Source organism: Dermacentor silvarum, chromosome 3 (assembly GCF_013339745.2).
Source record: "Dermacentor silvarum isolate Dsil-2018 chromosome 3, BIME_Dsil_1.4, whole genome shotgun sequence".
NCBI classification, from domain to species: domain Eukaryota; kingdom Metazoa; phylum Arthropoda; class Arachnida; order Ixodida; family Ixodidae; genus Dermacentor; species Dermacentor silvarum.
In genome coordinates, this window is record NC_051156.1 from 216,896,322 (window position 1) to 216,921,370 (window position 25,049).

Here is a 25,049-nt window from a genome sequence, read left to right on the forward strand (position 1 = left end):
TTACACGTTCTCATGCAGGGTAGTGAATCGGTAGTTGCCATTTCTTTACCACTCTATGAGAATTCGATCATGAGTAAGCGCTGGTTTTCGACATTGCCACGGAACGACCAATTCGAGGCTGTTTGTCTCTGCGTGTAGTGCTTGTATAGTGCGCATACCGCGTATTGGACGCTGTGTGGTATAGTTCATCGTGACCTGTTATGTACCTCAGCCTTTTCCCATCTCTCCCATTTCACTTGACCCGGTGAGGAGTATAGCAGGCTAGAGACACGCTCTTCCAGCCGACCTCTCCTGATTACTCTTCATTAAAACCTCCGTCCTCCTCCTTTTGATTTCTGCCCTCATGCGTCCGCATTACAAGTGAAGATTCCATCATCAAAATTGACAGACATGTGCACGGGTACATTAATTCCGACTGCCCAGTGTTCGTAACGAGTACTGATGTTTCAGTAAGCACCATTCTGGCATTTGGTACTCACCCAATAGTGGCCATCCCGACAAGGTCAGCCTTCTTGTGCACCACTTTAGAGCGCATAAGTCGCTCTAACACCACGACAATGTACTGCCAGAAGCTGCCTGCGTTTTCAGTGAAGCACATTGCTTGTTGGGTACTATGGTGGGTGGGTCATCATTGCCTATGTCAGTGTAAACACTAACTCAATAAGGAGACAAAGAGACAGAAATCAAGTGAGAGAAACGCCAATTCTCAAGCTTTATACATAATAACAATGCAATGCGCCACGCAGGGCTAATGCTATGTCGTGTATTCATCAGGCCACTTTTCATTCAGCATGTGTATAAACAAAACGCAAATCATCAAGGAGATCAAGGTTTACAGGCATATGACGACGCCCTTTGGAATTTGCATGTGAAAGAGCCGACGATACATGATGTTCTAGAGCTTCATGTTCACAGGTCGCATCAGCAAGCTAGCTGTTCATCCTTTCATGTATTTTCAAAATCCTAATTATGAGATGTTGCTGCAGAAGCAGCATTATTTCCTTTTGCATTTGCCTAGCGTGAGAGCTGCGCGTTTTTACTCTAAACTTGTACTTGAACACTTCAATTTGAACTTGATGGCTACATTAAAGCCACAAATTCAAGATCACCAATGTGACGTTAATATAGTATAGACACGCAAAACGCTAACACCAGAGAATACACCGTACCGTTACCGTTAAGCACTATCACGCCATTCCGTGTCGATGCCGTGGAACCGTATCATATTGTTCGGTACAAGTAGTCACACACAAGTCACGGAGAAATGCAGTTCCAAGAGTACATAAAATGCCATTTGCAGCATTTCACCAACAATAACTACGAGATCACGTTATTTCGGTGGCCCACAGGGACCATGGCTCACAAGAGCTAAATACATATTAAAGTTTGCCATGCATCTATAAAATGTCCGACAAATCACAACCGATTCCGTAAAGTGCACTCAAGAGCGCTGACAATGTAGCGGTGATTACGTGCATCTTCAGGTTGGTCAGGGATGGCACCTGTTGCTAGACCTACGCCCCATAAGAAAAAGTCGGACGTCTCCTTTCTGCAGAATTAAGAAATGCCGAAGAAAAGGTGGCCAGCGGTTTCGATGGCAGCGCAAGGGACGGCGCATAACAGCCAACCCGTGCGTCTCGGAAGCCCGCCGCCCGTCTTCCTTAAAACGGAAGTAGCAGTAGGCGGCACTTTCTCATTGTTTTCCTCTTCGCCCCATACTCTTTGTACATTGTAGGCTATCCGTCTCGTCTTCATGTATACATCGAAGTCCAGCTTCGACGATCGTTTGTCAGCATTACCGATGACACTTGTCCACCAGCAGCGAGATGTGCATCAACAATGACGCCGTATGTTCAGTGTCCGCTGACAGCCATCGTCCCGTTAAAGATGGCCGCCAGAGTCCCGTTGGCATCCATGTCTTCCGCCCAAGCAGGGAAATTGTTGAGGTCGAAGATGACGATGCCTATCGTGTTGATGCTGACCAGCATAATGCAGATGCAGATGCACTTGACTACCAGACCAGGAAGAATCTGTGAGGAGAGTAATCGCAAAGTAGTCGTTGAGCACAGAGACCAGAGTTGGGCAAGTTTTTGGAATGTGGTTAGTTTTTCGCTTAGTTCCTTTCCTGCATGCTGTGTGGAGACGGTGGTTGTTCTTTGCTCTGTATTATTAACTGAGGTTCCTCTGTAACTTCAGTGAGTAGAATTCTCAAACAAGGGTCATTACGTCAGACTTGAATAAAACACACGACTAACAAACTCCCAAAATCATCGTAGAAAGCTGATTCTTGATCTGTCTTAAATGGGCTGAAATGCTTACGCTTCATTAGGCCTTACATCCTGCAAAACAGTAAGCGGTCTATATCAGGCTATCATAATCGTGATTGGCTATCATAGCTTGCACATAGCTAGACGGGTGCCTATCAATTCTTCTCACCAGCACCTGTCACTCCCCAGGTTACTCTGTTTCTAGCCTTAGAATGCTACTTGAACTCTCCAACTAGGTTCCTGCCTTCCCCTTTTTTGACGTGAGAAGTCTTTCAGTTCAGTCAACATAGTGAGTCGCTGTAACGCATGTAACGAAAACATGTTATATTATTATTGATTTTATCTTTGCAACCGTATTACCCGCATGCCTTACTTTGGTATCATCGTGTAGAGGAAAGAAACCATCACTTTAACATGCATGGATCACGCGCACAGATGACGCTGTTGTCGTGCCACGCATGCGAAGGGATTCACCCAGTGAGAACCGTAGATAACGTACACCTTCCAGAAGCGCTTGGATTTAAAGTGGACGGAAGCACCAACAGGTCAGTCGAGATAAGCAAGAGACGCTTAGAGTATTGGTGGAAAAAAAAGCAGGGAAGAGATTGATACGACCGGATCTGTTACAGTTATAAGTAACGGTACAAGGTGGATATTGAAGAGAAAAAAAAGATTCAGGAGATGTATACAAAATGCTAAATAAAGAACATGTATAGCATACCTAATTAAATCAAGTAGGCTAGATGACTGTTTGTCACCGCCCCGTTTCAAAGGGGATACCATTAAATCATCATCGATCATCATCATCAGCATGACGCAATCGGAGCAAACCTTAGCCTCCCGCTCGGTGTTGAGAGATGCATAGCTCGGCAGTACGTTTGTCGATCCGAGCGGGAGTGGTCGCGTTTGATCCATCAAACTCAAACCTGTTCTCATCATAAGGCTTAGAAGTGTGCAGTTTGTTGCAGAATGTTGATGGTTGCTCGGCTATGGCGCCCCGCTTTCGACACGTAGGGTTCGGAAATGGCGTCAAAAGACAGGGGGAGCGAGACGGAGAGATTTCAATTTGTGCGCACCACGTTTGACCACGGCGGGCCCACTTCAAATAGGGAGCGAACACACTTGCAAGATTAGACTGTAGGACCCCCACTAGCTCTATCATAAGCTAAGCATGTAAGCTTTGTAATGCGTGAATAAATGTCGCTTCTGTATTTGGTTATGACATTTGTGTACCCTAGTACCCATACACACTCGGCAGCGCGCACGAGACATTTCACGTAGCCCACTGCGGCTGCGTGATTTGTACTTATTTCTGTCTGTCGCTACTTTATACGTTAAAGTCCCGGATCCCCAAAGCATTTCATACTCAAGAGTGACTCACAAGAACGGGTACCATTCAACTGCGATTGCAGGAGAGTGAAAAGAACGCCTCTACCAGTGAGAGGAGAAAAGCAAGCGAAAGAAAAGCTGGTACTTCAACCTAGATGACATTCCTAAGCCCACTTACATTAACCTCCATCTATAATGTCCGCCACACGAACTTGACCAGACCATACTTTTCTTATTTTGTTAGTAAGATGCAACACCTAAATTGCAGTAATGTGAGCTTGTGAGGATAGATACCCGAAGGTTTAAACTGCCCTGCACATCAATATAGAAGGACTAAATGAAGGCAGAAAGTTTCGTAGAACTTTGCACAGTTAGCCAACTAGCTCTGAGGCTGAGCAACGTCGTACGCATCTTACCATTTCGACCGGGAAGATGTTGGCGTGACTGGAGACAATGGCGTTGGCTGGCGTGCCAACGGGCAGCATGAAGGCGTAGGAACAGGACAACGCAACGGGCACAATGATCATCAGAGGATTCATGTGAAGGTCGGTTGCCTGCAAAAAAGAAATTAATACAGAAAACTAGCATTCGGAAAGTCGTATCGATAACAGGTACGTCTGCGGCCGCTCTATTGTGCGTCTAAAAGCCGGATAACTTGTCCAAACTTTTTTCTCTTTAGAACAAGCAAGGGCACTGCGCGCTTTAATCCTGAATACTTGACTCCGCTGACAGGGCCGTCGTGTAGTGTTAAATCTGCATGCGAGTCAGGAGCCTACTTCTGCGGCAAAGGGGGACATATTTGTAAAATCTGCCCGCAAAATTATTTATTTACTCTAGATAAAGAGTACCTTGATCAGCCACCTGTTTCTTCTCAATCACTTCTAGGCACAATTTATCGTAGGGCAGAATAAGACGTCAATATTTTAATCTTTCAATCTTTCACCATGTTTGCCTGAAACATAAATTCAAGTAGCTGAGTGTTATGAAGTGGTATTGGTTCGGGCAACATCGTTCACATTTAATGACATAGAAAACGCTAAGCTTCATCGTCAGTTGAGGAAAGAGTGCAGGTAAAATTACCATAATGCTACAGTTCAGCCCAATTACCATAATTGCATCACTTGATCTATTCTTAGAAGAAAAATGGATTAGGACGTAATTAGCATACATTGAAAAAAATAGGCCTATACCATATTTTGCGTGATTCATTATTTTTTTCCTGAGAATGTTGTTACGTAGCACGCCTTGCGTGCGTGTGTGGGTGTGTGAGCAAGGATGTGTCAGCGTACCAGCTGCGCCATGATAGGCAGAAAGATAGTGGCCGTGGCAGAGTTGGAGACCACTTCAGTGATGAAGGCCACGATGACGGACACGACGAATATGATACACTGCGGTGACATGAAGCCGAACGAGGACAGCTGGTGGCCCACCCACCGCGAAAGACCGGAAACCTGCGGTTCACAAAGACAAACATTCCGTGCTTCGTTGTTGTAACATACAACTAAAGGGGTGCAGGTGATAGCGGCTCTTGTCTTCACGTTCACTCAGTTTCAACAATGCCACTGCGTTCAGATTACGGCGCTGCTACCTTATGCCAGTCGCGCAGCCACGACTTCGTGGAATGTTTCAGCCAGCTGTACATCTACGGGAAGGAAAAGCAGTGTCCAGAGAGAGAGAGAGAGAGAGAGTAATGATTTTAAATTAAGGTTAAAGTGAGCAAGTGGAAAGGAGCAAAGTGTGGCATACTATGGAAACTTCAAACGCGACGCTCCGTAATGAGGTAAAGGTCTCTTTGACGTTAGCCCGTAGTCGAACCCAGTCCTCAAACGCTCAAACGACGCCACCTCCTTAGGCCGGTACTTTTCCTGGAGCGTCCTGAGTCATTAGCATCTCGCACGATGTGGTGAACACTGGTAATTACCCCTCTTGCGAATGCGCACAGTATTTCACTTGCGGAGGTGATTGCTGGTGGTTGGGATTACCTGCTCGTAAGCTGTTTTTCGTTATTTTCACAGAGATGAATAATATTTGTGGCTATATGGCGTTCTATTGCTGAGCGCTAGGTCATGTATTTGATACCCGGCTGCAGCGGCCGTATTCCGATGGGGTCGAATGCAATAACGCTCGTGTACCGCCAATGCGGTGCATTTGAAAGAACCTGAGGTGGTTAAAATTAATTCGGCGCCCCCGCAAAGGTGTCTCATTGCTTGTGCGTTACTTTGGAGCGTTACACTACATCAATCCATGGCGTCGAACCACATCTAGCTACACCACTGCTATACGAATCATTGTCGTTCATTAGGAATATAGCGCTCACTATGCACAGCCGGTCCCGACGCTGCTGGATGCCAAATCAGCATCACCGTTCAAACTTAGAACGACAGAAAGTTGGGCTAGTTATAGGGATTCATGTTAGAAGAAAGTTAAGCGTGCAGACATGCACACTAGAAGAGGAAAAGTCCCTCTTCTTGACGACTTTTTTTTATAACATTGATCACTGTTCAAAATCCGGACTCTGGCGGTGTGTTGCCATTCGAGAAATTTTCTGTACGTCTATAAGCACACACTCAAAAGAAAAAAAAATAAATGTGTAAAAAGCCACAGATTCAACACGTTTGACTAAAACTTAACCCTGTCTTATAACCATTATATTTTTAATTCATTTTGTTTTATCGCTTGACACAAGCGCAGGCTAGTTTAAAGGGTTACAACTTCTTAGTACACGTAAATATATGTCCGGTGTTTTTGTAGAGCGATCTACGAAGCATCGACCTCGAGATCGAGAGAACCCTAGCTCCACAGCGCCTGAGATTGCTTCATTTATTTGTTATTTGAGTTATTTATCGCTTGACGTTTGTTTGCCAGACAAGCTGCAATCTGCTCGTACAATTGTCGTTTGCTTTTACGAGGGGTGCTACTGCCTGTAAAACGCAATTACACATGTACATCAAACTAAAAGAAAGGCAAGTATTCTTGCAGTCTGAAAAATTGGTTGGTTCACAGACATTCTGATGCCTTGCACTCAAGTGGCTACAGAAAAAGACAGAGAGTTGGTAGATTTAGGGAAGTGAATGGGAATAACTTGAAAGCGCGTAATTTCGTTGTAGCAACTACACAACCTCGCAGGAATACTGCATGGTATTCATAGCTCAGTAAAACAAATATTGCACACATTAGCTGCGAGGTGGTCAAGCCTATGTAGGGAAGCTTGATGCCCACTTCATAAATTACGGGGGATATGGAGTGCATAGCCATTGCAAGGACCTTATGAGTAGCCCGACGTTATCTAGTGCCGCGCGCAGATAGTGGGGGTATTGTCCTGTCCTTGCTCTCCTTTCAGTGCGATAACCTCATTTAAGCAGTCTGCGGCACGCACAATAATATTTCGACTGTAGGCAAACACCGGGAACCAGAAGTCATCTCTCAAGTATATGTTTTCGCAGCATGCTGGGTTAATCTGCACAGTTAAGCGCAGCTCAACTTGGCAAAGCTCAGTTCATTTGTTAGAAGCTATAGTGATGTGCGGATGGTTTTTCAAGAAAACCCACCGGCGAACGGACGTGAAACTACTGTCCCAATGACTTCAGAGTTCCGTGGGTACCCATTTAACTCCGAAAAATCACACGCTTGTGGTATAAATTTTGGCCTCTATTGGCCTGGGCTGAGTGCTGGTAACTTAAGAAAGCCAAAGTTTGCGCAGAGCGAGTCATTAAGCATCGAAAGGAAGAAAATCAACAGTAAACACAAATTCTTTCAACAGTGTACTGAGCGGTCAAAGATGTGCAGGCTTGTTCAAGGAGAAAATAAAATAGACATATCAGTTCCTAGTTATTATGGCGAAGGATGGCATGAGCAAGTGTAGTCAAGAGGAGCACAAGCACCACCACAAACGCTGCTGTCCCCGAAACTTCGTCTACAGAACACCACAAATAAATGAACGCCAACTGGGCTAAACCTCCATCGTTCTCCAGCTAAAAGTTAGTTGTACAGACTTTTATATCGAAAAAAAAAGACATGTTACACGAAGCGCTAGTAAGTTGTCATAACAACAACGGCAACCAGTACGATAACAAAGGCGATGAAGACGGCGGCACAACAATGACACGACCCCAACGGCAAAGACAACGACGGTTGAGTCGGAGATAAACTGTTGTCTTTTTGGCGACTTCTGCTGCCACTGAATGACGACGACAATAAACAAAACGATGACACACGCGAAAGACGCCGCGAACTCTGGCTGAAGTACCCTTACAGCTCTCGCTGTAAAGCAATGCAGCCGACCTGGAAACAACAAGATGGCGGGCAACACAGCGCCCATGTCGTCCGCCCCGTTTCCGTTAAGCTATAGTCTGCCCTTTTTTTTTTAGAGTAACAACAATGCCCGATAATGACCGCGCATGGATAGTTCATAGTTAATGTAAATCGCATAGATGGACTGGTTAATTATCATTGTTGTAAAGGCAGCGCACATGTGAGAGACAAGCATGTGGGACGAACATGTTTGTCTCTCCTGGTGCTCGTCAATGTGTCCGCAACTGTTATAGGATTTACAAAACAAAAAGAAAAAGAAAGCAAATGGACGATGCTCATACGTTTGTGGCCTCAGCCATGGCGAATCCACCTCCGCGGAGTAGGACGACGCCCCACGGAAGTCGCTTCTGAACCACATCCCAGGTGAGTAAGGTCGGGCTGGTCCCCACTTTACGTGGGTCGGACGGGATCACGAACAGGAAGAATACTACAAACAGCGCCGCCGTTGCGTCCTTGGGCTTCCTGCGAGAAAGAAGGAGCAAAAAGCAATGATTTGAACACCGCTTTCAAGGAAGGACGATGCCCAAGGAAACACGCATTCTCGCTCAGAAAGCAGCAAGAAAATTAAGGGAAAAAAAAACTAGGAAAAAACAACTCATATTCAGCATCCCCGAGTCAATAACTGCTCTAATCAGCTCCATTGTAATCAATCCCTGTGCACGACCGGTTATATAAGCGAACGAATTTTTACAAATGAAACGTTCAAGATTGGTATTTCCTTAAACGTCACTGGGGCCCTGTTATTGCTTTGCGCCCCTGCAAGCGGATCGATTAATCATAAGCCTTATTTACGTTTCCGAGGCTTCTAACGGGATGCTACAAAGTCGTGATGTTACAAGTAACCAAGATGTTAGAGAATTATGCTGATAATTAGCTATAACGGCTTAGCGCAGTAAAAAGATAAAGGAAGGTTTGAAATATTGAGAACAGAGGCATTTGCTAGCAAACATTGACAACGCGGTAGATGAAGCCTTTTCTTGTTGAAGTGAATATAAAAGGAGCTTTTGGAGGCGTTGAAAAGAAATCGGCGTTTCGTACTCTTCAAATTTAGAAAAAAAAGTGAGAGACAAAAAAAAATGAAGACAAAAATAAAGCGCGAAATTTACAGATACATATCTTATTCTGTTCATATTGTGCCTATCCGCTGTATTTGTGTAAGCCTGCTTGTAACGACGAAACAACTACTTTATATTATTTGGGAACTTAAACTGCTCTAGGAACGAGTCAACGAGGTAGAAGAAGACAGCACAAACGCAGACAGGACTGCGTTCGCCCACTCTTCTTCAGCCTCGGTGTCCCGTCCCTATCGCAGTTTATAGTTTCTTACCAACTAGCCTCCCAACACACTCTACTTTATATTAGTCGCTTCACATGCGCTGCTGCGGTAAGCGGCGTATTTTTCGCTTTTCGTTGCTGCAATGGTGTCGCCAAGATTTTTGGAGGTAGCAACTTTTCTAATTGCATGATTTTAAAAGAGAGGTTCGTGCCTTTAGGAGGCATTGGTTACTTATCGTCACGTGGAAAAAAAATCCCAAAATGTGATTACTCTAACTATTTGGGATAAGTGATAGAAAAAGGTTATATCATTGAGTGAATCACACTCTGAGCGTTCTTGTGAACCAGTGGTGAGAGCATCTAAGCCAATGCCTGGTAAACTAACAACCCCTGCAAGAATAAGACGCCCATTTCGTGGTTTTTGTTCATATAAATAATGCTTGATATCTTGTAGGTCTGGCGCCCAGTTACAAATTTCTATATTTATTGATTCAGTTTATGTTGGTTTCATGTTTACACGGTCTCAGTTCAGAAAGATTTTCTTTTGTAAGCGCTCCTTGATACTAACCGGCTGTCCTCGCTAATAATATACCCAGCCATCTTTAATGGCTATTGGCTGCTTATACGAACAGCTTTAGTGTAAGTACCCTTTTGTGAGGACCGGCCCAATTTTTAAAGAGAATAGCTTTCTTCATTACTTTCGGCCACTTTCGTGGTTGGTCGATTGTCGGACTCGGCAAGAAAAACGTTGGTTGGTTTGTTGGGTGGTTGGTCGGTCGATCGGTCGGTTGGTTTGTTCTGTCTTTCATTCGTTTGTTTGTTTCTTTCTTACTTTCTTTCGTTCACTCGTTCCTTCGCTTGCTCGCTCGCTCGTTCGTTCATTAATTCGTTCGTTCGTTCGTTCGTTCGTTCGTTCGTTCGTTCGTTCGTTCGTTCGTTCGTTCGTTCGTTCGTTCGTTCGTTCGTTCGTTCGTTCGTTCGTTCGTTCGTTCGTTCGTTCGTTCGTTCGTTCGATCATCGTCGATAGTTTTCGCACTATCTTTTGGTTGTGCAAGTTCATCGCTAGAGTTCAACATACTCCTAAATTCAACAACTTTTACTTAAACCAGCACAGCCGAAGGGAAGCAGTTACGCGTTTCACATGCATACAATAAAGAGCTTTCTCTCTCTCTTTCACATGTATTTCAATTCGGAAATCAGAGTTCGCCGTGAACTAAAGCTTCCCCTAAAACCTTGTCTGATTGATCAAATTAACGTAACTTGCTAAACTTACAGGTCTCCGAAAAAAGTGGCCCAGCCCCTCGCGAAGTGCGGGTCCCTGAACATCCACAGAAGGACCAGAGTCGCCAACATCACCAGCACAGCTAACTCGTGGAAGCTGAGAAGAAACGAGAAATAAAATATACAAATAAAGACTGCTACTCACACCAATAAAGTAACAAGTCACACCAACAAGCAACAATTGGCAGCCGAAATTTGCGCTAAGAAGCCACCGTCATGAAGGCAAAAAACTCGATGCATTCCACCTCAAACACATGTCTAGACATTATTTTTGAAAAGTTATCATGGCGCTACTTTCTCATAACTTCAACTTAATTGGATGAAAACTCGAATTCATTACACAACTGGGGATATGCATATAGAGGTCTAATTGCAGGTGTCGACAAACTCGAACCATTCAACTAAGAAAAAAAAAGAATTTAGTGATGCCACGCATGGGTACTTAGCTTTCAACTCAACTCCATGTTATCTATATACTCAAGTGATGATACCTATTCCGTATGCATAGAAGTCTTTCTGATATATTTCACCCCAAATAAATCGACACGAAAGCATTAACTTACTTCATTGGGCCAAGTTCGTCGTATTTTTTGTTTATGACCTTCTTCGCTGCATGTCCCTTCCTTTCGAGACCAACGCCTCTGCAGAAAAAACAAAACAAAAACAAAAAACGTCACAACTTAGAATTGCAATGCATGACGTTAGTTCCCATCTCTGTCTTACTAACGCTTGACACCATATTGTTTCTGCAGTTCTGAGTATGATTGTACATTCTGTTTAAGACGGAGCAGTTAACTGCCTCTTTAACTGTCGTAACTTCTAAGTGTTGTCAGTTTTTCTACATAAGGTATTCTATGCAAAATCCATCCGCATATGCGAGTTAAATGCGTCAGTCGATGCGCCTCCACCATTTCCATGTTTGAGGCTGCTAGTAGCCGCCGAAAACTGATAGTGTAAAATGAAGAACACACGCTCGTGCTGCGAGTTGTTACCCGGTGTTCCGGTAGAGAACCTGGAACGCAGCCCAGACCACGAAAACGCTGATGACGACTCCCGGTGTCGAGAAAACCAGCCAACTTGCATAGTCGATGGGAGGGAGGCCTCCATAAAATCTGCATTGGCGAACAAAGCATACGCAAATGCAGTGAGTGTTTATTGCCACGGGAATCTCTTCGCGTAGGGTAGCCAAGCTCACGCTTTTCTAGTTAACATCCCTGCATTTTCCCTTTCTCTTTCTTCTCCTCCTAAAATGAACTGCTAAAATGAACCGAAGCACTCATTTCTGGCTAAAGGAAACTGCTTTTTACTGTCGGCTATTTATTCTCGAAGTACCATTAAGGCACTGAACACAGTCAGAATTGCAAATAGCACCACGAGTTCTTCTCAACGGCAGCAGCCGCGTTAGACATGTATGCCAAGGTCGCACAAACCGCGTGCACCTTGTCGTCCATAAACAGATATTGCCGCCATTTCCTTTCATTGCCGTAGTATGGTGGCCCTCTCAGACATGCCTCCCACTCAACACACTGAGGTAAGCCTTTGCGTCCTTGTTAGCCGAGTGCCAATAAATCTGCGTGGGATTGCAGGGCTGCACAAGCGACGCCTGTGTAAAGATGCCGCGTTACTTGGATTTTTGCAGCTCCTTCTTCGCTTTCTGAGAACACATATCCTTCATGACAAGCGAGTGACGCACCTTGCTGTTTTCTCGGCCGATCAAAGCGACAAATTCGTTTTAACAATTTGGCCCTCTTCATAAGTAATAATCAAGAAAACAGTCAAAGAATTGCTCTCCAAATTCAAACTTAAACACGCAAAAAAAGTATGAACGTTTCTTTTGAAGTGCTTTTCGACTTCATACGCGACGCAGCGATTCAGTCAGAATGCAGCAATTAAAGGAGTATCTTGATGTTCGCCGCATTTAAAGAAACACTTTAAAAGATTGTGGCCTTGAGCTCCATGATTAACCAAATGTGAAAATCAAAACAGCTTAAGCAATCGAAAACGCATCAAAACTGCCACCGGAATGCCTGAACTTACTCTTCGACGACAAACTTGAGAATCAGGTTAGGTCCCGCGCTGGTGAGCGTTGCCGTGCCGCCGATGTTGGCAGCGAAGGCCACGCTGAGGTAGAGGCTCTTGCTCAGCGTCCTCTGGGCTTTCTGCTTGGCGACGTCTTCGCTGCGCACGCTGCACGAGCGGCTAGGAGGCATCACGCACCTGCGCATTTACGCCGGACGTGTCTGACAGTGTCAACCTACTAAGAGCACTTGAAGGAGTCGATATAAGCCTTTCTTGGAAAAGAGGGCTGAGTGTAACGATCATAATTCTATTTAGTCCCTTTCACGCTTCAACAGGGGACCGAATGGCACCCAGCCATTGTGATCAGCAGGATCAGTCGCTCATGAGTGATGGATGATAAGAAAGGGATAGAATCAAACGAAATGAATTGCTACAGTAAACCGGCCCTTCTAGTGATTCCTTTCGCTTGATTCTATTCCTTTCTTGGGTCCATATAATGTAACACACTTGAGGAAATCCATGTTATAATTTCGTGGCAACACGCCGAGACCTTAAAAGACATGGACTGTAACAAGGAATATGTTCTCTCCTTTCGTTGAAGTAAGCGTACAGAAAATCAGGCATATTTACTTTTCTTTCTTTCCAGAGCTTTCTGTACTAAGGCTGCGGTTGAGTGGTTTGTGGCCACCTGGAAAAAAACACGCACGCACGGAATCATTATTAAATTGAGTAGAATAACATGAGCACCATGAAAGAGCCCTGTCGTCAGTTACGGGGGCCATAGATGGATTTGTTTTACCACATTTTCACGGCCTTGCCAGAGCGCTGGAAATAACCGGTCACTTCAGTTAAGATTGGCAAGTACTTGGAGTCTCACTTGAAAGGTGTAAATCTGACAACCTGTTTTTCTGGAAACAAATGAATCATATGCAGCGTGATATTCTAATAGCTATGCGTTCGTACTCACTGGTAGGAGCCACCCGAATAAAATATACGTTACGAACCTAACTTAGTCCTCCATTAAGAAGCAAGGCATTTCCTTAACCTAGCACTTTATCTTATGCGCTAATCATGAATTGTACCGCCAATATCATAGTGCCATTTACGATTATGCTCGCATCTGCTGTTAACTAATTGTCACCGAAGGCTTTTCATATTGCAAAATTAGTGATTGGTGAAGATTTTCTGCAACTGTCAGCCTATTAGCAGCGACAACTACATGAGATCCCCAATAAGGAAAGAAAAGTGCACCTCATATACTGCTTACTCAGAACTGTGGTCAATCAGAAGTATCAAAGCTTCTTTTTTCTCGTTGCACCTAATAGTCCCCGAAGGTAACAAACACACTTAAGGGTGGTTGCCCGGAGAAAAAATGCAGTCAGAATGAGCCACAGTGGTCATAAAATTGTTCATTGAACAAATTACTAGTGACCACAGTAGTTCACCCTAAGGCTCCAGAGGAACAACCACCACACAAAACAGAGAAGCGAACACTTCGAACGCACCGTAAGATGCAAGAGCGGCTCTTGGTTCGCAGTGGCGGCAGTCTCCAGATTGCTCGGGCGTCTTTATCGACTGGTGAACAAAAACAAGCGGTGATCCTTTTTTGTTCATCGGTCGGCAAAGACGGCGTAGCATTCTGCACTGCTCCAGCCGCACGTCTGCGACACTAGGGCTGCTGGCATCACGTGCCTCGCCTCTGCAAACGTACAGGTGTGGAGGAGGTGTAAGCACTAGTAAGAAGCACAACTATGGTGCAGATCTATTATTTAAAACAGCGTACCGTACACAGACAGCAAGAAAGTACGAAACGGTACACCCAATGGCCAGCGTTCTCGCTTGGGAACATCAATGTTTTTGCATATTTTGTGCATAATAAAAACTCCTTGTTTCATGCTGCGTATACGCAAAGCCGCGCAACCTCTTTTTAAGAAAAAGAAACGTTCATGTACCGTCTTTTTCAAATGTTTTGAAGCCACTACACGCATGAGCGGACCGTTATGTTAGGGACGCATCCTGGGGCCGCACTAAAGTTTCAATTCCTCCTCGGCCTCAAGCCCAGCAAAAGATTTGGGGCTCAGAGCGTGCTAAAGTCTTGTAACAGCTATAGTAATAGGGAGTTGTTTCTAAATTCTAAATTCTTGGCAAAAACTGTAGATGAAAAGGTTCTCGACTCTCGAGTCTATTGGGTCATGCTTTAATGCAGTGTTCGATAGCCATCGACATGATTAGGCTACCGATGAAAAGTGCAATCGTGGAATCTTCATTTAAGTAATAAACTTAGTTGGTGTACATAAGGCGGAACACTGCACTGAAATGAAAAGGCAGAATGTTTTTTTAATTAACTTCAGTCATTAGTTTGTGGGATCAACATCATATTCGCACTACTCAGAGTCTTCAGGCAAACAACCATGCTTGACCCTAGTGAAAACACATGCAAAATAATTCTGAAACTTCACGCTGTCCTCACGCTGCTATAGAATTCAAAGGTTGAATAACGCTCACCATTTATATGCGATAGCTTTTTGTGCATGCCCTGCCGTAGTGTGCTATTCGTATTGCAACGTCACCATTAGAGTTGCTGCTGTATGAAGTCACAAGCTGTCATTCGACCTCACTGCGTTACTGTCGAAACTGAGGGATATACGGCGCATGCGCAGAGACATAGACATATAAACAATATTGAAACATTGGGACACATTGTCATAACTGCCCATCAAGGTTTTCTTCAAGCACCGTCTCCTTTGAAGCAAGCTTTCATGGAACGACATCTCCGATCCGCCAGCCCTTCTCGAGACACATTCGCAGCTTTCACGCACCACAGATTAACACGAAGCGCGCGGGTCACCTTTCTCTGTGTCGCAGGCGCCTCCTATTTCCGCGAGCATGAGTGGATCGTATTCGGCATCGATGACTTCAGCCAGGACGGCGTCCACAATGGGCATCATCATGGCGGTTGTGGCCGTGTTGCAAATCCACGTCGACATGAACATGGTGGTCAGCATGAAACCCAACATGATCCTGCGGCAATTACATGTGTCATCTTCGCTGTGGTTTGATTTAAAGAAACAAAAAATAACTTCCAGTGCTCATGGGCACACCTCGACACATATTCACCACATCTCGAAATGTGTGGTCTTGTAATCTTGCCTGCTTCGAAACTCTTTCCTGGAAGTGAAATATTACACTAAAAAAATTCAGGCTTCACGATTTGATACAAGTGTTTCATTCTTAGTCTACCGTTATTTTTGTTAGCCCAGTCGCCAGGTTGATTCTTTAATAGCCAGTGTTTTGGTAGTTTCGTTCTTCTCATTTTTTTTCTCTTTATAACTATGCTTTTGCGATGGCATCTTTAGTCACCAATTTTCCACATTGTCGCCGCTCATCGAAACTACATCTCATTAAAGACAGCAGCTACTTAAGTATTAAGAATAAACCGGCTCTTCGTTTTTCCTTACACAGACGCAAAATAACCAGTCTAAACCTGCTATGGTACTTTTCTAGAAGCACCTTGAATTTCTCAAGAAAGCCGGGATCCATTTCCACGCCATTCATATGGAACGGGTATCTTGTCATATTTGCAGTATTGTTGAATAATATACTTAATCCATGAGGTCGGTGGCTAAGAGAGCAGGGTCAAAGGTAAGCCCATCTACACCTTCAATATCATGTGCACAGCAAGCTGCCTAAGTACAATTGTATTGGCACTGCTGTGCCATGGCAACTGCTTAAAATATGCGAGGGACATTAGCGGTGAAGTAGTGGTCGCTCGCTACAATTTTCATACAAGACTGTCGGCAGAGGTATTAAAGATGGTCATACATTCCCGAACAGTATTTCAAGTTAGGGCGTTTATTGGCTTTATAATGTGGACTTACCATCTCGGATTTGTTCCAACGCAGAGCATCACCCTCAAGGCTATCCTCTTGTGGACGTTGCAGTGCTCGATAGCCATCGCCATGATTAGGCTGCCGATGAAGAGCATGTTTGTTTCCTGAGGAAAGGTGTCCAGTGAAACTTGTTAGGTTCGCTTGGAAAACCAGGCACATGGAAATTAGGACAGCAGCCAGCAATCACAGGAAAGATTGCATAAAATGATGCATGCTCCTTGTTGATATACATATATTGTGCTTTAAACATCTTCGAAGCACAGATTTTGCCCACGCGGGAACCAATGAAACGCTATATCGGTAATGTGTGCTGAATAAGACTTCGTGAGATGAACACACCAATCAATGCACAGCCAATTTTTTCTCAAATGTAAAGTTTCCTCCTAGAAGTAAAATAAGAAAGGCTCCTAGGTTTAATCATAAAGATATTTATTAAGCCCCAGTGCCATTGATTTTCAGCCAACTAGTCACGCGTTATTTAATTCGCGCTGTAATGGCGTGCAATGTGATTTGAACAAACAAAAAAACTTCTTCATGTACGCAACCAACAAACAAAATTAAACAGTGATTCGTTGCGCAAGCTCCAATATAACGGTTACAATAAACAAGTGACCGAGCCACTGCCTGGAAATGTACGCAATAAGGACGTAGTTAAAATTACGTCCATACCTGAAGATAAGGGTAGCAGGCTTCGTCCGTTGGTAATACGCCAAGTAGCGGAAACAGGACCACGGGAAGCAAAGCCGTGACAGGCAGTGGAACAGCATTCGTCATCCAGAACGTGGACATAAGACAGACGACGTAGGCACATCTCGATTCCTGCATACGATAGCATTCGATGATTTACAGCTGCCTACGATACGTAGTCCCGCATTTATAGACAATATACTGATGATTTTATTCTCAGTTAGTGTTTTTAATGTTTACGCGTCGCAAGAACGCTCTATGATGTGCATGTGCTAAACTTTTACAGAATTGCGCTGCATGTGTGCACCGACATGTTAAACATCCTCAAAGTTAGCTCGTTTACTCGTATTCGACTTTACAAAAGAAGTCTTACATTCAGTAATACCTATGTGCGAGTCAATGTGTAACGGGCAAGGTCCGCACCATTGTCACTCGGTGATATTAAAACTCTGAAAGCGGAAGGAGCATGATTTTTTTGGCAACATTTACTAACCTAGACTTCCGGGTGACTTTCACTCCTGAGTGATCTTAAAATCACATTTTTAAAGGTTTTCAAGTTGTTTTTAAGATGAATTGCAAGTTTAATAAGGATTAAATGGACCGACAATGGCCCAGAACATGTCATGAGATTTTGGTGGAGATAAAAAGACCATAACTTATATTGATAGACTCGAACATGCAGTCCGCCGTTTAAGTAGGAATTATAATTTTAAATTGGCACAGAGATTTGCGAAAAAGATATGGCGAGGCTTTGTGGTGAAACTTTGGTGGGCTGCATTATAACCACGTGACCGGATATTCCTATACGTAAGTCGGTTGTTATTATACGCACCACACACATAGTTTAAAATCACAGTCTTTATATTGCATAGGTGTTCGCGCTTTTCTCTATGCGTATTACGATCTACGAAAAAATCATGCTTACAAGCAGCACTGCCTACAGCGCAACGAGTGGAACGGAAGAATCATGGTGACCCTCATTGCACGACGGTGCACATTCTGCTGTCTTGCACGCTAGTTCGTGTTGATGTAAGCTATCGCATATTCGAGCTGAAATTATTCGGTTCAGCTTGCTCAAGTATGTGTCAAAGTTCAGTTCACTGTAATTAAAGTGCCACTTCGGGTTCAAAAACACGGGTTTACTATAAAGAACTTGGATTTACTTGTGCATGACCAAAGCTGTTGGACAGGAAATCACGAAAGCATGTAGCTGTCATTGCAAAAATAATACATCAGGAATCATGAACCGTAGGCACATCAGCTTGATTAACAAAAGAGGATTTTTCTTACAGCTAGCGATGCACTTGCCTGCTTCCCACCAAAGCCGGTGGGCAAACGCTATCGCGCACACCGCTCACTGTTTCCAGCATGGAAATTCATAAACGCGATCGCAAGATGTTCCACGACGTTTTCCACGCTACCACTGCAGTATTGTTTACTCTGACTGCTAAACTTTCATTGCGAGAAAACAAAAAAGGGTACCATAAGTATAGGTTTCCGGTCCCTTCAAGATGAGTGCATTGTCAAGTGCCTTGAGTTGTCGTTATCGTTAGTTATTTTACGTGTCCAATCGCTTTGTGCGCTGACGCAGGATAATCAAACGTCCTTAAACAAGAAAAAAGGCATAAGGGACGACCGCAGAAAAACTCGAGCAGGCAACCGTACATGAAAATGGGGAGACCACAAAAAGGGATCAAAGGTAGTAATATGGAACGACATGGGTTTGCAATGCTCTATAGAAACATGTTTACGAATAGTTCCTGCGATTTGCAAGTTGGATGAGTCTCTAAGAAATTGGCTGCCTCAAAATTTTCTGAGGCCGAAATCAGGGTCGACTTACATTAAATATGTACTACTCACTCTCTAAGAAGTAGCTACATCCACCGGCACGCCTTGCAACATGGTTTTAAATGAGGTAGCGTACTGTGCGGTATTCAATGTATTCCTTTGCTTTACTGTAATAATAAATGCACAGAAGACGTACTAGAATCCACGAAATGCATATGCGGTTGTTAGGAAGAACACAAAGGCTTCTGTTCACTGGCCAAGTCAAAAGTTAATATACGATTCATACTTGACGATTCGGAACCCATACGGGTTCTTTGCGGTAGGCAGTAGCTCCTAATGCATTTTCAAAATGCAGTAGAAACTTATGTCTACCGCAAGGAACCTGTGTGGGTTCCGAAACGGCTCGGTCATTCACCACAAGCCTTTTGTTTTCTAATATGCTACCTGATTAGAAGAGTTTTCGTCGAATATTTGACTAAATCGGGTTGTTGCAAACAGAGTAGCCATGAACCGGCTGCTTGTGACTTTGCCTCAGTAGGCTCCCGGTTATTCCTACCATAGCACAAGTGGTGTTGTCGCTGAGCCTAGACAGTTTGTTTACTGTCTGAATAAATACCGTGACAAATCTTGCAGGTAGCTTGGCGGAAGTAAACACAAGTGCGGAGAATAGCATGAAGCGATAAGAGGCGCATTACACAAGCGGTTTTTACTGCAAAGAAAGCGACGCACGCTGCATTGACGAGGAAGAGCCCTGGTCGGGGCATGCGATGACCTGGTTTATGACCTGCCTACACTGCCTGCGTCGCCGAAAAATTTCCGCCGTGCACCAAAACAGCCTTGGCGCGAGATAGAGGTATTATCTCCGCCTTTTTGGCACCCTGCTGCAAGTGACAGTGTGAACGCGAAGAAACAGTTTATTTTCTACACGCCGCAATACGATTACAGTCTCCGCTCAAACGCAATCACACTGAGGCAGGTCAGTGACCAGAACATGGTCGGCTTGCGTGACCTATGGCATCCCTTTGAATGACGACATCGACGTCATTTCATTTAGCGTTGTGACGTTTCACGTCTGCGGAACCAAAAGAAACAATGTGCGCATCTAACGCCAATCATTGCTTTTATATTGTTAAAGCTCCAATTCTTAACTTAAATAATAACGCTGTATGAAAAGAGGTATTCTCTCACAAGGAACTACATAACCAGTGGAACATAATCCGAAGTGCAGCAATATCAAAATACTAAATGTTTGACCCAATACTGTATTCTTATCAAGTGTTTTTTTTTTTCTATGTGAATGCAGTTATTTAAATATTTAAAAAATAGACAAACACCATGGGCAAACACGCAGAGAGAGAGAGGGTGTGGACCTTTCTGCTGCATTACAGCTCCACCTATTATTTTAGGATGAGAAATTAATTAAACTCAACCAAATAAAATGGAGCCTAAAATGTAAGTTGATATAATGAAGTTCTATTGAGACACAGGAATGAATAAATGTGTCCTATTGTTGCGGCTTGCCATATCCCTGCATTGTGTGCATAAGGAGACCTTCGATAATACTTTATCCTTTATAAAGAAGAATTGTCAGGCCTCAACAGCTAATGTGAACACTTGTGTTCATGGTATATAGACGTTTCGGTGCTACCTTGGGCTTTTTTTTTTTCATTACTTTTTTTTCTGCGATATTTTCGACGTTTTAGGTAAATTTAGGTAAATTTCTATTGCTCTTTCCACCTCTTGTGTCCGTGTTTTTTTTATACCAGTCTTTTTTGTAATCTATCCGTACCAACTCGCTTAGCTTTCTGCCTTTTATGATACATTAATTTTTAAGCTTCTTAACTTTCTTTTAGTGTAAGGATCTTCCAACAATGTGCCGCAATACTCAGTACATGTTAACTTCTGTATGTAACAAGTTCCTCTGCACTCTGTTATTTGCGAGATTCATGAGAGAGGTAGTGCTCGGTAGTTCCGAGTGGTCGGCGTATATGTGCGTGTACTCGCTGTACCTTTCATAAGAGAGGAGCATGGTAGGCTGTTTGAGAGCAGGCGATGAGAAGTCTGCTTTCTTCTAGATACCAGGTATAGTCAGGTGGACTTAGGTTTGAATGAGACATCAAGGAGACGCGAAATTTAAGTCCGAATGTACGGTATGAAGTACGGTATGAAGTCCGATGGTAACGACTCCTTCCGAGCTAATATTGTGTGCAGATATTGCGCCATGGAGGCCGATTTCCTTTTTGGTGAGGGAGTTTTTTGTCTTTCGTATTATTTTTTGTGAAGCTCAGGAAACCTTCGAAATTTGGTAGCACCTCTGTCTCATGGTTGCTTTTTTTTTTTTTTGCCTGATTCAGGCGTTACTTGGAAAATTGTAGTTGATTGAACGGGAACTTGAACCGAGGACCTCGAATACAGGAATTCAATGCTCTAAGTGGCCACCACTAAATGATCGGTTAAGGAATTAACAATGGAGAGTATATTTAATTCTTTACTTTAACACATAATTGAAGAGGAAAGGTAAAATTTACGTTTACTTATCAACGCAGACGAAATCGGGAAGCTACGGACAAAGAAAGGTGCCTATTCCAGCTATGAAATAATTTCATAGAAAATATGTCAGGCTTAAGCGTGTGTTAGAATTCGCATATAAATGTTTACTACTGTATTGCATAAAACTATGGCGCGTACAGTAATACATAAGCCTCTTATTAAGACGCGCAATGCAACAGCGCCAAGCTTTGCTTCCATCAGGTTTCCAAAGCACGAAGGCTTGTGCTTCAGTCAATGTATACCTAATCAGACATAAATACTGCTGTAGGCGTTTGCTAGGCATATCCACGTTTAGTGGCACTATATACAAAAAAATCAGCTTTTGCAAGTTTCCATTTTTACATGTGTTAGGGAGATTTAAGGATGAAGAACAAAATCAAGGAACACAGAGCAGCGCCAAAGACATCGATAGGAAGACGTAAGACAGTAAGACATAAAGATGCTGACTAACGAGTCAAGACAATGCGAGCCAAGATCCCACTTCGGTAAAGTCATCCACCAGGGGCCGACTCCACAAAATGTTTGTTCGTAAGTGCCCTTCGCGATTGGCCGGCTGCTTTTACTAATAATATGTCCAACATTCTGATTGGTTGGAATATGCTTTTACGACCAGTTTCTGCGTAAGAACGTTTTTGTGAATACGGACCTGGCTGTTGCAAGTCTAAGTTTGATGTAGCGGAAATCTAAACAACAATGTGATGAACGCGCCTAGGTTTTCATCATGTACAAACGACTAACTGGGATATCATAATGCTCTGAATGCACTTACGTGTTTTAAGATTGCAATACGGCTGACGAATTCTTGGGGTCTTTGACAAAGATAGGTCCACCTATCGAAACGTAGGGCAGCCTTTCTGAGCCACTTTATCCGTGTTTATGTAACTTCTATACCACAGCGTGCTAAAATGGCGGTTTTGTAGGCGACAGTATTTTAGTAGCAGTTAGTAAGGCGTCAAATGCTGTACTAGAAAGAATCGCAATGACACAGAGAAAAATATATGACTGGTGACAGCCATTTTGCGTCGCGGACCTTCGCCAAACTGCCTAAATTTCAGCTTTGCGTGTCGCCATTTTTTATGCACACAGGTGTACAAGTAAGAGCGTGCGCACACGTTGCATCATACGAACCGAAGGTCGCCGCCGTTTTAACGATGTTTTTCTGTGTGCGGCTCACTATATACACGGCCGCAATAAGAAGATTTAAGGAGGCTGCGTCGAGCCACTGACAATGCCAGACGTGTTTCGCAAGTCAGCCCTTTCCACTTCTACTACACGTCATGATAGGGTGACGGCGTCACAATCACCTCGAGACCGAAACATTCGAAACACAAACATTTCGACATTCAGGGATATTACGCTACCCTCCCTCCCCTCCCCAAACACACGCACACGCACACACTCGCTCTCGTTTCTCAACAGCCTTTTGTTCCGCGTCCGCGTTCTTGTATTGCGCTTTGACGAAATTGCCCTTCCGTATCTCGCCGTCATCTGCCCCGGCCCTCGTTTACAATGTCTGCGTCATATTACGCCACATCTAGCTGGCGGGCCAATTAATCTCGCCAAATGGCGCGCGGTGTTGTTCGTACACCTTGCCGTCTACAGAGGCAGCCAAGAGAGGCGCCAGTTGGTGTTTGTTGACTTTACCGGACGATACATGTCGGAACGCTTTTGTTCGCGCATTACGGAGCCAGAGCATGGGCAGTGACGTGGAAGGCGAGTTGCACATCCTCCTGTGCAGAGTAGATGGCTAGAGCGCGCTAGCTCAGGATGACCTCTCTGCCTTCTTTCAATTAAACTCTCTCTCTCTCTCTTTCACTCTCTACAAGGATGTGGATGCGCAGTTTTCTAATGACAATTGAACATGCGAATGTTCAGTGAAACTCAATGTACTACGACACGAACGTAGACGTTGTCAACATTGTCTTTACGAAACAGCACTATTAGAAGGCGTGTTATACGCTCAGGGATAGATAATTTGGCCTACATGACACTACATGGCAAATTGAGATCTACTCCGAGCCTTCCCAATAAACAGATTTAAGCAAAAACCAAGAATATATTAAAAATCACATTCCTGCGTCTTTTCATCAGAACCGTTTCAATATTAGCGAACACGTATTTAACTATATTATATATTTCCAAACACGAGCGGTTCTAACTATGGGCAACATGGTTCTCCACAGACTTGCAAGAAATATACATATATAGTGTGGCCGAGGTTATGCACAAATTAACAGCTCTGCAGACTTTGAGAAACTGATGTGCATGCGCTAAGAAGCTGAACTAATTAAGCTACATCGTAATGAACGGAAAGCAGATATGCTCGGTGTCACATTAGGTCAGTGATCTAGACAAATTTTTAAAATCAAATTGTAAGGGATCTTTCTTTTTTCTGTTTGAGCTTTCAACGACTCTTCGCTTTGAGCTGGCACCAACAGAACATTTTCTTGGATAAGTAATGTAGTTGAGAGTTTTAAATGTTTAGAGTAATTATAATGAGCTAACACAAACTATACGCATTCTTTTTTTTTTTTGTTCTCCGAAGGACGTCAATCCTTTCTACTACGTCAGCAGACGCTCTTCTAACACATAAGCATGTCATTCCAGGCTAGTCCTAACAGGCTAGCCCTGTGCTCAGGGCTTTCTCGAACGTTACTAAACGTTTAGCCGCGCTTAGCTGAAAGAGCCAAGTCTCCTAGCTTCCTCTTGTGTCTAAAAGCGGGCTTTATTGCATGTGTATGCTGGTGGTGGTGACATTGCCACAGGGCGGGGCTGGCCTGGCGAACTTGGCCGGCCATTGCTCCATCCGTGCGTCCTAGTCGGCGTCAAATATGTCACCATTACTCGATCAGTCTAGTCTCTCACAGAAACGTAAGAGGAGAATGAGAAGGAAGCTTTTCTTACGAAAGTTTAGAACAGCTTTCCTTGAAGGACCGCGGATAGTGCGCAGGGAAGTGTCGCGCATTCTTTGTACTACGTGTTACTCGTAAACATCACTCTCGCACGAAAGCTGCACGGTATAAAATTTAGATACAGCAGCAACCAAAATGGATTCTAAGCAATATGTTAAATACGATGTTGCTGACTGACCAGTGTCATTGAAGACAAAGAGGCCCATCAACAAGGATGACCATTTTGAACTATAGCGTGGGCTGTCGCCTTTTAGTCAGCGCGGCTAATCCGTTAGTAAATATATTAGTATATGGCCTCTCGTCTGCCTCTTTTACACGTAACAGTATTACCAACTGCAGTATCAATAGTTATTAATGGGCGCGAGCGTAGATGGGGCGCCCCGTTTGTGAAATCGGCCAAATTATGTATGTCGCCGCGAGGGAAGCGAGCGCAGGAGGAGGAAGGCGCCTGGAGGTGGAGAAGAGAATCGCCGCGTCGTTCGGGCCCTTTCCGTTTCCGGTGCTCGCTGTGCATATTGGCGGCGTCTCTTCTTTGCATGTGTAGCAGTGTGCGCTTTCCCTGTGGCACATCAGTTGTTGCACCGTCGGGATCAATGTAGCGTCCACGACCGCTTTCGCGCGTTCTCTGTTTGTACTTCGACGCCGCGGCGTCCACACGCTTGCGCGTAAACCGCGTTCACGAAGAGAAACGTCACTGTAACATTTTCTCTTAATGCGATAGCCTTAAATGCCTCATAGGA

The 25,049-nt window shown here is 44.0% G+C and overlaps 1 protein-coding gene across 1 annotated transcript in view; it reads right to left on the reverse strand.

The window, feature by feature from the left end:
• Positions 1–683: 683 nt before the first annotated feature.
• The window catches only part of LOC119446658 (solute carrier family 13 member 5), a 29,199-nt gene continuing 4,833 nt past the window's right edge, over positions 684–25,049 (reverse strand). The window contains exons 2-13 of the mRNA XM_037711152.2: positions 17,042–17,191; positions 16,361–16,476; positions 15,331–15,503; positions 13,113–13,170; positions 12,501–12,680; positions 11,456–11,575; positions 11,027–11,104; positions 10,456–10,560; positions 8,189–8,369; positions 4,886–5,047; positions 4,013–4,150; positions 684–2,030 (exon numbers count right to left, since the gene is read on the reverse strand). Coding sequence (XP_037567080.1) covers positions 1,854–2,030; positions 4,013–4,150; positions 4,886–5,047; positions 8,189–8,369; positions 10,456–10,560; positions 11,027–11,104; positions 11,456–11,575; positions 12,501–12,680; positions 13,113–13,170; positions 15,331–15,503; positions 16,361–16,476; positions 17,042–17,191 — 1,638 coding nt within the window. The 3' untranslated portion in view covers positions 684–1,853. The remainder of the gene's footprint in view (positions 2,031–4,012; positions 4,151–4,885; positions 5,048–8,188; positions 8,370–10,455; positions 10,561–11,026; positions 11,105–11,455; positions 11,576–12,500; positions 12,681–13,112; positions 13,171–15,330; positions 15,504–16,360; positions 16,477–17,041; positions 17,192–25,049) is intronic.